The sequence below is a fragment of the Triturus cristatus genome, chromosome 8 (assembly GCF_964204655.1).
Source record: "Triturus cristatus chromosome 8, aTriCri1.1, whole genome shotgun sequence".
NCBI lineage: Eukaryota > Metazoa > Chordata > Amphibia > Caudata > Salamandridae > Triturus > Triturus cristatus.
Genome location: NC_140591.1, coordinates 1,434,324,812 through 1,434,339,930, shown reverse-complemented (window position 1 = coordinate 1,434,339,930; position 15,119 = coordinate 1,434,324,812). Strand labels below are relative to the sequence as shown.

At 47.5% G+C, this 15,119-nt stretch overlaps 1 protein-coding gene across 1 annotated transcript in view; it reads right to left on the bottom strand.

Annotated features, from left to right (window-relative positions):
- PRCP (prolylcarboxypeptidase) overlaps positions 1 to 1,261 on the bottom strand; it is a 299,660-nt gene extending 298,399 nt beyond the window's left edge. Inside the window, exon 1 of the mRNA XM_085623236.1 lies at positions 782 to 1,261. Coding sequence (XP_085479362.1) covers positions 782 to 955 — 174 coding nt within the window. The 5' untranslated portion in view covers positions 956 to 1,261. The remainder of the gene's footprint in view (positions 1 to 781) is intronic.
- Between the last annotated feature and the right edge of the window lie 13,858 nt (positions 1,262 to 15,119).

Below are 15,119 nucleotides of genomic sequence, written 5' to 3'. Positions count from 1 at the left end.
CTCCTTTCAGGTAAATGGAATCTCCTTGTTAAATACCTGACTTCACCTACGTGCAGAGCCACCAATTGACAGGTAAGATGGGTCGAGAGGGGAGAAACTTTGGTTATAGGTAGATATGTTATTTGCGGCTGCACAGAATTAATACTCAGTCGGCGCAGTACAGGACTGGGAATAAAACATTTCAGGGCTGTCGTTAACTTACTGTTCAGCTTTAGGCACGTTAATTGCCTTTAATGCATACTCCTGTCCCTTATAGGCTAAGGGACATACAGGTCCCCCAAGCGTCTGACATATCGCATTCTGCACTCCTTTCATTACATATTATCCTGCTGAGTTTTCCTTATTTCCCTGCCACTGCTGTATCACATCACGTGCGCATCCGTGTCAACTATCCAGCAGTCTCCAACACAGATGTATGCAGTACTGCACGAAGTACGACATGCAGCACTGCCGGCGGGACAGCGTGCTTACAATGGGCGTTGTGAAATCTGTTCCTTCCACTCTCACCGAGCAGCTCGTACACTCAGGAAATCCATACCCAGTGTCCCCAGATGTTTTATTTGTTTTGAAAATAGACTACCAATCCTTTGCCAAGACATACCTTGATCATTTTCATTCAACCCATCTAACAAAACAAATAAAAAGAACCCCATGAATGTTTGTCAGTGCAGAGATCAAATCAGTCAAAATTCGCACTTACAACGGTACCCTACCATTTTCAGATTTACTGGAAACATTCCCATGCGTGTGACAGTGTTAAGGCACTGTAGCCGCCTCTCACCTTCTGTGTGAAGTAGAGGGTCTTGTAGTCACTGGGGCTCAGGGTACCTCGCACAGTGCTGGAGGGACTCAAACCGATGGAGGCTGGCTTGAAGGCGGGCGCCGCGCCGGGGAGCAGCAGCAGCGCCAGCGCCCAGAGGAGGGTACCCGAGCGGCCACGCTCGGCAGATGCCATGGTGATTGTCCCGTTTACTTCCGGAATCCCCTTCTAGAACCCAGCCAGCGAGAGTGGGCGGGGCTAATGTGGAAACGGGCGGAGTCTGCGGGAAGGGAGGGCATTAAGGGGAAGGGTATGATTAACTTAGTAACATATGACTTAGAACTAACTGTGCAGGGGAGGAGCCTGTGCCCCGCTATCCCCTTCAGGTACGAAGCACGTATAGGTGCAGTTTTCTATAGAGTGGGGTCATTCCAGCCTGGCTGCACGCCAGAGAGAATACTTCCTTCCCCATCCTGCAGCAGGGCAGTGGCCATTTTGAAAGGAAATAGTTTGTACTCTTCACAATGGGACGTCCTATAGAAACAAGGGCCACTCTTATTTTACTATAGGTTATAAAAATGAATGCATTACCTACTAATACTATTTGTTAAAAACAAATTATGGTTGATTGTGTAATTTTATGTAATAGGTTTTTTACAGTGTGAGACATTTTCTTGTGGTTGTGGTCTTGAAGAATTCAATACGTACGTACTGAGCAGTATCCCTTATGAGTGCTGTCGTTTACAATTGGTGTCATAGGGCTGCATAACACTGGTAAAATGTGAGTGAGCCAAATTGGTCCCTTTGTACACTTGACTCTTTCCAGGTGGCATACATGCCAACATTTCAAGAGGAGAAAGTGAGCGATGAAAAAAAATATACAGAATGTGTTTTGTTGTAATCTCTGTAGAAAGACACCTGGAGCCAGGAGGTATTCTTATGCCATCTTTATTCAGTCTCCAGTTCAGGTTACATCTGTCTCTACTCCAGCCAGCCTAGTGTGGTACCAGCCCCACCAGGAGCAGCCTCCCTAGCCGCTCAGCCCATCTTCAACTGCCAACACTCATCCACTCAGACACCCAGGCATTCCATGCATCACATGCACACCAACATTCTATGACCATCTCACACTCTGGCTGAGCAGCTAGTGGCAGCAGGGCTGGACTACATGTAATTCAATTAAGTAGGATATAACATTATCCCTTTTTCTTCAACGAAAACAAACATGCAAGTGATAAAGCATCAAGGAAGAACTATCCACAAGAAAAAATGAATAATGGTACAAGTCCCACGGATGCAAACATAAAATGAAAACATCGCAGGAGAAAGAACCATTATACAAAAAACGGATAAGATAAAAACATTTGATAAACAATATCTCCCATCCCTTCGTTAAAGATAAAGAGGCATATGTATAGTGTGTAGTTTATTAAGCCACAAAGTTCTCATTTATCAGAGGTTAAGATAGTGAGATCAGCACATCTTTAGTCATGATGTCACAGATTTTCGTTTTATTTTGCATGGGGTGTCTAAGGTCCCGTGGGTGGTCATCACATGGTTCCCTTTCATGAGGGAAGGTTGTGGGTAATAGCCCTGTGATTAGTTATGTGTGTTACTCCCATATGGGGTACGTAACCTCCACAAGGGGGTTAAGAGCTCGTTTGTAACCTCTTCAAGGGGTTTGGAGTACCTAGGTTAACCCTCACACTGGGTTGGGTTATGGCTTTGTCCATAGATAGTTGCGCGCAGTATTAATGTACATTTTTTATGGTTAACCCTCACACAGGGTTGAGTTATTGTTGCACACAGGGTTGAGTTAGTGTTGCACACAGGGTTGAGTTTTAGTTGCGCGCAGTACTTATGTATGTCCCTTCATGGGAGTTTCTATGGGTGACGACCCATATACATGTTTGGTTCCCTTTCTTTTGGGATTGTTGTAGTAGAGTATCCTATCTTTAGTGCTACTCTAGGTTATTACTTTGGGCATTGGTTGAGTGGGGTCTTTTACCCTTTGCGTTGTAGTGCATTATGTCACAGTGTTTAATGCAAAATGCTTCAAATGTATTTCGGGTAATAAGAGATCTTACAAGCAACTACATCTACAAAGAAAGAATTCCCAGGAAAGGGTGGCCTTCCCATTGGACAGCCCACAGAGAAGTGTCATTAAAAGGACACTACAGCCTGGGAATACTACTACTAACTTAAAGGATTGCAGTGAGTTGGAGGAGTAGTTCAACTACGACCGCATCTGGTGTTCCAGCCACAACGTTAGCCACAAAAGGATTACTGTGAGTTGGAGGAGTAGTCATACTACAAATGAATATGGTGTTCCAGCCACAGAAAGAAGAAAAAGTCAATTTAATAGATGTAAAAACGGAAAGTGTGCAGTGGCTGTACAATCCCATCCTCGTCGCCAAAATAAATGTTGTAATCTCTGTAGAAAGACACCTGGAGCCAGGAGGTATTCTTATGCCATCTTTATTCAGTCTCCAGTTCAGGTTACATCTGTCTCTACTCCAGCCAGCCTAGTGTGGTACCAGCCCCACCAGGAGCAGCCTCCCTAGCCGCTCAGCCCATCTTCAACTGCCAACACTCATCCACTCAGACACCCAGGCATTCCATGCATCACAGGCACACCAACATTCTATGACCATCTCACACTCTGGCTGAGCAGCTAGTGGCAGCAGGGCTGGACTACATGTAATTCAATTAAGTAGGATATAACATATTTCCCCCATTGACTTCTATTGAACAAGAGGTAATTTCTGGCAGCAGACAGGCAAAATAAAGCAATTTTTGCATAAAACAAATCGTGAGTCTCCTGCCTGAATTGGGTCTATGGGTATGAGGTACTGGGTATGAGGTAGTGAGAATGTGATGACCAGTTTCCTGGGGCACTAGAGCAGTCCGCTGTAACTGGGCTCTAGTTGCATCAATTGGAGTTGTTCCTTGCTGGTGCCCTGGGTCCACATCACTACTGGAACCCAAACTGGATAACCAACTACTCCTCTTCAGCACTTGGCTCTCTCAGGGTAGCGAGACAGAGCAGTCTAAGCCTTACTCAGACAGGTTAGGTGGGTTAGACATTCAGTATACAGTTTACACTGTAGTACCCTTTGATCAGTACTTTACTTTATAAAAGAAAAGTATTTTAAATCACACAAGAAAAATTCACTACAAATAGAACTAAGATACACAGTGAAAACCAGCAGTCTCTACAATCCTCCGGGCCTGAGTTTTGACCCCAAAATGTATTATAGCACCTAGACACTAAGCATTATAAAAAACACAGTTAACATTTCATTATGCAGATCATGTTGCACAGGTATATTCTTCAAACCTAGAGCAATGGTATTAATACTTGTATTGCAGTGATTTTGTTTCAACAGTTGATATAAAGTCAAATGTTACTGATCCATCCACTTTCCCACCACCCAAAGTAATGGCAGTGCCCACCCTTCCCTGGCGAAAGCACCGCTCTGGTGATGCCAGGGTCTGGGTAGGAGTACCTGTTGCCACTGGGCTAGTTTTAGGAGGGTAGTGACTGGCCAGGGTGCCATTCCACCTTGATACCCTCAGATGACACAAAAGGGGTGAAAGCCTGTACCACAGAGCCCACTAGATACAGTCTACATTTTCTAATAGCAGGGTACCTATAAGGGGGACGCTACTTGCTACCAGGGCAGAACAAGCAAGGACAAAGCTGGAGACCATGCAAGTCTTGGGGCTGGGATTACGGTAAATTCTTCAAAAGGGCGCTCTCCTCTCCACTACAGATAATAGCTGGAAGCTCTCATGTGCTCCCAAAGCACAAGGGAGGTGTCAGATGTGAAGCAGTCTAACCTTAAATGACAAATTGAAGCTTCCCCTGTCTCTCTCGATGTTGGTGTGCAGCAAGTTTCCTTATCTTGATCAACTATCTGCAGACTCATTGTGTTCCAAAGCACAAATAGCTCCCACAAACCTCAGGCAGCTTATTCTCTACTGGGATGTTGCATGATGAGCCGAAGCCCAGCTCCTTCCATCAGACTGGCAAATTCCTTTCACTGATTATCTGTCACACAGGCACATTTTCAAATACAACCTCCACCACCGGGTGAAAGGAGAATAGCAATCCAACCTCTGGACTCCTCTCCTGGATCTCAGCTTCCTTGAAGACCCATTGTGGGTGCCTTGTCAGAAAAGAGAACATCCTTGAACAAGCAGCTAGCCAATGATGTCAGATGTTTATCTTTCCCCGGTTGACAAACTAATCCAACAAGAGGGTCCACTACTTTTGCATCCTGGATGCCCCTCCAATTCTGTGACATATTTCCTGCATGTTTAATGTGGGAACTGTCTGTCCTTGATCAGTCCGTGTGAAGAGGACTCCCTCCAAGTCTCTTGGTACTTGTCCGGCTTATCCCCCAGAGAGGAATTTTAATTAACTCCAGATCAGGAGGCCTTGACCATCACCAAGCAGAAAGAGGGGGGCCATCCAGCAGAGGGAGTCTTAGCTAAGTACAAATAAGAGCTAGTGCCTACGCCAATCCACCAAGCTTCTACAAGGAATATGGAGGAGCACGGGGGAGCTGAGTTGTCCAGCAGAACAGATACCAGCTCAGCTCAAATTAAACACAATGGCTCACTTTCCTCACTTTGGGAAGGTGGATTTCTGTTGCAATACCCCACACTTTTTGCCTGGCTTTTGAGGCAATTTTGACTGTAGAGTACTGGGTCCCTGCTGTCCAGGTTCCCAGTACCAGTGTTCTTTCTCTAAAGCTGTACCACGATTTGCACTTTAGGCCCACCTGTAAGTCACTAGTAAATGGTACCCTGGTACATATGGCATTGGGACTAAAGAGGATCCCCAAGGGACCCCTCATCAAGGCCATGCTAACTGCCACTGCAGTCTGCAGGCCTTGGTGCAGACAAAAATGACAATGTCAAGATGGCACACTGCCTGTGTGACATGTCAAAACAGCACTACCTACGGTATGGGTAAGTCACCTCTCTAGCAGGCCTTACAAGCCCTGAGGCAGAGTGCACTGTATCTCAAGTGGGGGCATAACTGCATGAGCAGGTATACCACCACAATATTTAAGTCTATTTTTGAATATTGTAAGTGCCAGTGAAGCCATAGAGAACACATGGGCTGGAAACCTGACAGCCCGAGTTCCACAGCACAATGAAGGCTTCACTGAATCCAGGAGTGTTTACCATCAAACAACTCCTCTCAATAAACCTACACTGATGCCAGTGTTGGATTTATTGAAACATGTACTCAGAGGGCACCTCAGAGGTGCCCCCTTAAAACCTACCAACCCTGGTGGGGTCTCTGACTGACTTTAGGCAGCCTGCCACCACCAGACATGTTACTGGACCCTGAGGCAAAAGCTCCTGCACGCTGAGGCCAGAAACAAAGCACATCCTGGGCGGAGGTGTCACACCTCCTCTCCCAGGATGAACAGAGTGCTCGAGAGGGAAGCTTCAAAGACCTTGTCATCTTTGTAATGCGACCCCAGCCTCTGCTGCTGCTGACTTGACCCCAGCCCTACCGGCCTGTCTGCAGCTTCAAAGACCATGCAAAGAAAACGACACCTGTCCTACAGCCAGAGAACTCAAAACCCCTGGGAGGACTACCTGCTTTAAAAAAAGACCAGAACTCCAGAGGACAGCGTACCTGTCCCCAATAAATCTAGACAAAGGACTCTGGTGCCCTCCAGAACCAAACTCCCTGACCACTTTGCACCCGACGCCTCCGGCCGGAGTCCAAGTTGCCCACCAGTCCAGAAAAGGCTCCCCAGTGATCCTGAGTCCAAGCCCAGAGTAGGCTGACCCCTCCTGGACTCGACAACGTCAGCTGCGGTGTGAATCCGAAGGCTTTACCTGACCGGCTCCGGTAAGAGAAACTTGATGTCAAAGGACACCCCTGCACCCAAAGCGCATAGGCCATGAAGATCTCGACCAATGGTTTCCCTGCAACTCACAGCATCTCTACTTACCTCTGCTGTCACTGGTGTTCTTACTGCAGCCTCCAATTCGACTTATCCCCCAGAGTTTCCACAACCAAGTTCCTCCATTGAATTGCATTGGGCGCCCAACATCGTGTTTGCACCCAGCCGCCCCTGTGCCGCTGGTGTGTATGTTTGCTGCTGCCTTGTGGCCCCCCTGTGCTTGCCTAAACCTCCGAAGCTTGAATGCAGCAGCCGCTTTACCTACCTGCAAGCAGCGTGTCTTCAAGCAACCCCAGTCTCCTTTGGGTAACATTGGGCCCTAACTCCAGAATTGACCACTGCACCCAGCCGCCCCTGTGCCGCTGGTGGTGCAGTGTTGGTGCCTAACTGAACATTGTCCTCTGCTGACCCTGAACCCCAAAGACTGGAATTGTAAGTTGAGTACTTGCCTGCAAAACCGCATTATTGTTTTCCTCCATTAGGTTAACATTGCAAAGACTGAAATTTGCACTTCGTCCACTTTTAAAACTGAAAAGTATTTTTATTTAAAATCGTACTTACCTTTTTGCGAAGATCTTGGTCTTAAAATAAAACTTGAAAGAAGCTTATTTTTATAAAATTGGTGTGGATCTCCTATTTGCGTCATGTCATTTATTGGTCATTGTGTGCATAACAAATGTCTTACGCTCCTCTGTGTTAGGCCTAAGGCTGCTCACCTACGCTACCGCAAATAGAGCACTTTGTGTTTGCACTGAGCCCTACACACCGCTGGGGGAATCTCTGGACTCTGTGCACAATATAACCACTTAGTGGTATATCATATACAGACCCAGCTGCTTACACTCACCCAGTGAACACAGTGGCTTTCAATACAGCCATCTGACATATGACAAACAGATCCTAGGTAAGGAAGACTGCACAGACTTTATCAGGAGAGAGCTGGTAGGCCATCCATCCTAAAGGGTACACGGGGACAGGTACCCCTGAGTATAGATTAATGCTACTACTACTGACAGCCTACCACAGCCTGGGTAGAGATGGCAGTAGCCACTCTCTTTTATAGAGGGGTGCACCATGAATGCCCCATTGACCTCACAGCCAAGCTGTATGGCATCAATCCATGTAACCAGGAATACCCTAAGTAGACATGCGTTATTGTCATGTCAAGAATGCCTGCAGTTCATTAGAGTGACTTGTCAGGAGATTAACATAGAGCAGAGAAGGACACTCTCCAGAGCCATGCAAAAGACCTCCAGTCCTAACAGAGGACAAACAATGATTTCAGCAGCCGGAGAAGAGTGTTAAAAATTGTAATGAGATGCACAACAGACCTTAGTAAGGTAAGAAACTGTTTAATAGAGCACTCAACAATGCATCTCTTGGCAGTTATACAGGAGCTCTACTAAAAGAGAACCTAGAACACTAAACAACCACTAAAAACACAAACCAAAGAGGAAGTTTAGAGCACCCAGTAGAACAATGAATAAGCATTTACTGGAATGGGAATAACCACACAACGCCTCCATATGCGAAAATAAATGAAATACATAAATGACCGTAGCAAAAAAACAAACTATGAAACTCAGTACATTAAAAAATCATCAGAATTCTTTAGACACCATTTTGTTCTGGGAAAGAAATTGAGTTACTGGTTGAAGGGGGTAAGTACCCACCTCAAGAAATAATCACAGTCCTTTTCAGGGAGAACCCTTAAAGTTACTAAATTAACCTGAGCTCAACCTTGTGGTAGCTATGGCACGGAGCAAACTGGCTTAATTTAGATGTAATCTCTAAAGTATTCATGTATTACTAAAATAGTAATACAGTTAAAATGCAAATCAAATTAGAAAGTAGCGTAAAACTTAATAAACAATATGACACTAAAATGACAAACATCCAACAAGGGGAACTGGATATATTCTTTTAAAGATGAAATAGAGGCAAGAAATACAAAGTGCTAAAGATGGGCAATGGTTGTGGTAGAACGAGACATAGGCGCAATTTGACGCTGAGCACGATGGTCAAAGATTTAACGTTCTGACTGTAGTCCTTTAAGTCCACAGGGCACTACACTTCGTAGGCCCACAGAACCGCAGGGAAGGCCCTTAGAAACTCTCAGGGTGGTAGGCAGAGGTCAACAGGAGAGTCCAGTCCAGCTCCTGTTGCCTCTGGCCAGCTGGGCAGTTGCAGGAAAAAGTCTCTTGGGAAGGCGTGGCCTAGCAAGATGGCTATTCACACGCATTGAGCGTAGGCTCGCGCAACCCCATTAATAATCATTGCAATCTTGAGCCTGCATTAATATATTTCCATCCTAGCTGCACCCATAACAGCAGTAAGCTTCCCATTGTCAGCAGCAGCGATTCCTTTTGAGGATCCGAGGGCAGCATCAGTGGAGTGGAGACAGTGAACTGGCAGCTGTGTCTCCCGCAGGCCTGATGCTAGCCTAAGAGAGGCAGCTGCGGCGGTGTGGAGGTGAGGAGATGGATGGACTGGCGAGAGACAAGAGGGTGGAGCGCCATGGACCTCAGCATTCCGTGACTGGTGTTTGGTGCGAGACCTGAGTACTAGATGCTCTTGGAGTGCCACCATGTCCTTGATTTCTGCTTAACCCGGCGGCCTTTTAACCTGCCAGGCTAGTGGACACTGGACTGGTGGCAGGGCTGTGCCACCGCTGTGTGATGTGAGGGGCTGGGTTCGGAACTGAGGAGGGTTTCTGATGTGCTCAGCAGCTGCTCCCAAAAGACTCCCCCTGGAAAAATTGGGCTCCCTGCTGCCTCCGAGTTTCCATGAGACCTATCTGGACAGGGAAGTGAGGCGATCCTGGTCTGAGGACAATAATTACCACCTTGCAACAATCCATACGGTGAATCCAAACCCAGTACCCACCACACTACTACTATGTACCTGCTAGCATTAACACTCACCTGGCAAGAAAAGGGAAGTGGGGTGACGAGGGACTCCCTCTCCCATCTACTAAAAAGACCTATTGGATTGCTTCCGCAGGGGGTGGATCACTGAGTACTAAACGACAATTAGGCCGTGCCTGCAGGAGTGAAAAGCCACAGGATTTAGGAGGAACCTACAAAATCAATTGATCATGCCGCCCATAACTGGGTCCTGGTGGGTTGATTGATTACCTGATACACAGCATACTGCAGTGATGAAAAAAAGGGACTGCCCAGGTAGGGAAAACTGGGCAAGTTCACAAAGCCCCTTACAGCCATAGCTGAGGACCTGTGGACCGAGCGGACGCCGGGGCTGAGGCTTCTTCTCATGTAGACACCATCCAGGAGGGTATGCAGTCCTCACTACAGGTCCTCTAACGTCAGATCGGAGCTGCAAAGGAAGATGCCTCACTCCTTTGCCAAGACCTCTTCAACATCACTGGCTGTGTGATGGAAGATGAGACCCCTGTCTCTGTCCTGGAAGACATCGTGCAAGATCTCCGAAAGATGGTGTGTAAACTAGAGAGCTCCACATGCGAGCTGGCGGCCAGGGTAGAAGATGCAGAAGGCCACTCACAGAGAAATAACCTTCGATTGGTAGGGATCCCTGATAGGACCGAAGGAACGCAACCCACGTAATTCCTAGAGAATTGGCTCTGGATGTCCTTGCCACTAGACTGCCTGTCCCCTTGTTTCCTCATAGAGAGAGCACACAGAGGGCTCCTTTGGAGGCCTCTCCCGGGTGGCCCACCATGCTCTATGATTGCTCACTCCCTAAATTATAAGGACTGCAACCTGATAGTGAGAGGTCTGAGCAAACTTCATCTTGACTTCCCCAAAATCTCCCTCTGTCCCGACTACACAAGAATGGTGCAGCAGCAGTGGAGGACTTTCTATCAGGTTAAACAGAAGCTCCAGGTGGTTAATGTACAATATATGTTGCTGTACCCGGCAAAATTGAACGTTATATTCCAAGGGAAGACCTTGGTCTTTGACCATCCAGACTAGGTCTGAGAATGGGTTGAAGAGAGACCCGTGCATGCTTGAGTGATGGCAGCTCATCATGGAGCAGTCGAGAGAGATGACGAGAAGTCAGCAAGGGGTACTGAGATGCAGCACCCCTCCCACAGGAGGCAAAGTACACAGATGGAGTCCTACCCCCCAGACAGCCTCCCCGGAGACTCGGGACAAATATCCACAGATGCAGATGGAGGCAGTGTGAATGAGGATCGCCCCTCGCAAGATGAGAAAGCAGGGAGAGTGGTTGACTCTACTTGACAATTCACAGCTAGATATACTTCACTTGGGGTGGTCCATGTATAAACTGGCTGGGTAGCTGTGAGTTTAGTGTCTCAATAGGTTCAGGGCAACACATTCTTCTAGTTAGGAATTTTAGCGAGGGTGGAGTTTAGGGAGTCAGCAAGTTTTTGTTAACAAGCAATAGAGAGAGAATCACTACTGCACTTAATCCAAAATATGCTGCATGACACTTACTAGATGTGTGCCACACAGGGATGCCAAAAGCTAATGACCTTAAATGTCAGTGGACTCCTGGATAAAAAGAAAGGGGGGGCTGTGATGTCCTGTGTTAGACACAACAATCCTGCAGCCTTGTTCCTACAAGAAACTCACTTGCTAGGCACCAGTTGTGGGTTTTTAGGCCAATACGGATATAATAGGGTCCACCATGCTAGATGTGCAAGGGGTTTGTGAGGCGGGTTGATTTTACTACATAAATCCTTTCCCTTCACAGTTTCTAAGACCCACCTAGACACCCAAGGTAGATTTGTCTTGCTAGAACGGATGTTAGAAGGTGCCCTGTTCAACTTGGCCCTTCTTGCAGGGTAATCCCTAAACTTTTTGCCTTTCTCCTAGCCTTTTTTCTGACATGGTGTTGGTGGTTCTAGGACTCTGGGCACTTTAGCACTACTGTCCAGTGTAAAGTGTGTGTGCTCTCTGTGTTAAATATGATAAGGATTGGTCTACACCTGTTTGGCCTATTTAATTTACCTGTCAGTCCCTTGTAAAGTGGTATCTCAGATACCCGGGGCTGGTAAATTAAATGCTACTGGTGGGCTTGCAGCGCTGATTGTGCCACCCACCAAAGTAGCCTTTCAAACCTATCTCAGGCCTCTGCCATTGCAGGGCCTGTGCGCTCAGTGTTACTGCCGCTGTGATGTGGCACCTAAAGTGCGTGCCCATGTTTGTGACCCCCCTTTTACTGCATGTCAGTCAACCCTAAGGTAGTGTGAGAAAGTGGCTCTGTATATACTGTTCCTTAATAGGTACAGGGTCTACAGAGTCCACAGTCCCCAAGGGTTTGACAGAGGCTAAAGTTAGATATAACCTTACTCTCTAAAGTGGTAGCTTGGTCGAGCAGTAAGGCAGTATCAGAGGACAGTGTAAAGCATTTGTTGTACACACTCAGTCAGCAAATGGTCTCACACACTCAATAACTGAACTCTAGGCCAATGGTTTATATATAAAAAATATATGCTTGTTTTATTTTAGAACCAACACTTGGCATTAAAATATACTTTCTCAGAATGAGATGCTTTATATAAATACTTTTGCAATATGCAATCGACTTTTGTAAACAGTTACAAGTGGTTGCAATAGGCAACACCATTTTAAACACAACAATGCATGGAGCTCAATGGAAATTTCAAGTTATTTGCAACAGATTACTTTTAGGATTACTTTTGGAATTCCAGGACTGGATCCTAGATTCAGTCCTGGGTCTGTACTTAGAATCAAGTGATGAAAGTCTACTTAATTACTGTGATGATTTTGAAACAATATTTAGCTATTTTAAAAGCTGACACAAAAAATATTTAAAAAAAAACAGTCAATGATTCCCTATGGAAGAAAATTCAAGTTGCAGGTACAGTATGTTCTCGTTACTTTTGTAATCCAGTACTGGGTACCTAGACTCAGTACTGGGACCTTTATCCAAAACAGGTAAGTAATTACGTTTTCAGATATTATACGATTTTTAAAGAATATTTAAAGATTGCAGAAATTGACACTTAGAAGAAATTTCACAGAAAAACAGTCAATGATTTCCTACGGAAGAAAATTGGGTTACTGGTAAGTACAGTTGTAAGTATTTTTCAGAGTCAGTGCTGGGCACCAAGATCCAGCACTGGGAGCTCACCTAAGAGCAGGTGAGTATTTTCGTTTTCGTTACTCGGCTGATTTTTGGTAAATATTTTAAGATTTGAAAACTCCACACTTAGAAGAAATTTCAGGAAAAAGCCAGTCAATGTTACCCTATGAAGAAAATAGAGTTATCGGTTTAAAGGTAAGTACTCCTCTGGCAGAGTTGAAGTTCTGGGCATAGACTCAGGGGTCCCCCAGGGTCAGGTAGGTACAGTTGGTTCACCCTCAGCGACCCTAGGGCGGATGGGTGCAGAGAGAGTTAGGCCCAATGTTATCCTATGAGGGATAGGGGGGCCTTGGTTGGTGGCTGCTGACTAGCAAGCCACGTGGCTGTGGGAGCTCGGCTCCTGGTCACTTACTCAGGGCAAGTGGGGAAGTAGGTAGGTGAAGAGGTTGCACTGCCAGGGCCACTCGGGTGGCTGGGTGCAGGGTGCTTTTGAGCCTTCGGGCGCTCAATTGATTTCAATGGGAAATCTCCGGTTTAGAAAAGACTGCAAGCTCGGGGACGAGGATTCTTCAGGTGCCACCACCACATCGAGAGGTAAGTTAAGTAGTTGGAGGATAGGTAGGTACCCTGGGATTGGGCACAGGGGGCCGCAGGGCGCCGCGTGCAGGGGTGCCTTTTGGTGTCGGCAAATCTTACCCTCTGTTGATCGCGGTGGGGGGGGGGAGCGCCTTGTTTTGAGGCTGCAGGCTTCTTCAGGAGTGTCGAGGGAGGTCCTTGGGTGCCGGACTCGGGGTCAAAGTCGCCATGGGGTCATCCTCGTGGTCTTTGTTCACTCCGGCACTGGCCAGGCTTGGCTGGTGGAGAGTGTGCTGGGTTCGCGGTTCCGGGCTGCTGCCAGGGATTAGAGGTAGGTTTTGAGTAGAGCCTCTACTCATGGGAGTCCCAGGGGCTTAGAGCCAAAAGGTAGCCAGGTCCTCCGGGGTTTGTGAGGTTGCTGGCCACAAGAGGTGCCGGGTTGGAGCAGGTTTGAGGGTCGACAGGCCGGTAGGGCTGGGGCCAAAGCAGTTGGTGTCTTCCTCTTCTTAGCAGCTGCAGGGCAGGTCTTCTTTCTTCTTGCTCTTCTTTGTATTTCGGAATCTGGAATCTGTGGAAGGAAGGTTCAGGGTGCCCCTAAATACTAGATTTAGGGGCGTTACAGATAGGTGAAGGGCAGGGACCAATGGGTCCCTGTCCTGGGGTGGGTACACCCCCTATCCTACCTCTCTCCTGTGGGAGGGGGGCAGTAGCCTAGTCCTGATAGGGTAGGGCTTCCCATCTTCAAGATGGCGAGAGCCCAGAGATGTGCTTCACCTCGCCTCCCCCACCTGAGGGGTGGGGTTGGCAGGCTGGCACATCCCCTGTCCTTATTTGGGGTTTCCGGCCAAACTTCCTGCCAGAGTGGGGGGTTGCAGTGGCCTGGGAAAGCTCACAGAGGCGGCATGCCTTTGAAGCTTCCTCCTGCCCATCCTGGGGGAGGAGATTTAGCACCTTGCCCAGGATGTGCATTGTTGCAGGCCCAGGAGAGATGGGGCTCTCCAAACCAAGGGTTCTAGATTCATGTCTGCTGTGTGGCAGCCTAGGCAGCCTCAGAGCAGACGTGGATTGTAGGCTAGGTTTAAGGGGGCATCTCTAAGATGCCCTCTGGGGTGCTTGGTACATTAAATCCCACACTGGCATCAGTGTGGGTTTAATGTGCTGAGAAGTTTGATACCAAACTTCTCAGTCTTCAGTGTTGCCATTATGGTGCTGTGGAGTTCGTGTTTGACGAGCTCTCAGCACCATGTACTCTTAAACGGCAGCACTGCACTTACAGTGCTCAGGAATGGACCTGGGTACTGTAGGGGCACAGGGCTCCTGCTCCTGTGCCCACATCATTGGCATAAGGCACCCAGCTAGAGGGGTGGCTGATGTATGCCATGGCAGTGTAGGTGATGGGCATGGCACACAGGGATGTGTGCCATGTCGACTTTGTTTTGTCTTGCACCCAGACACCCAGCCTGCAAAGGCAGTGTGTGTGTGTTAGGGTACAGGGCCTCTAAGGGTGGTACAATGAGTGCTGCAGCCCTTAGGGGCCTTCCCTGGTCACAAGGCCCTGGGTACCTAGGGTACCATTTACCAGGGGCTGACATGTGGCCAGGGTTTGCCAATTTGGGTTTTGTGCGTTTTAGGGAAGGAACATAGGCCCTGGGCACCTGATTGGCAGGAGTCCAGGGCACACTCAGTCAAAGTACATTCAGCAATTCAGCAAAAAGTGGGGGCATACCATGCAAGAAAGATGGCACTTTCTCACAGGTAGGCCCTAGCTAGCCCTGTGGGCAGGGTGCATTGTA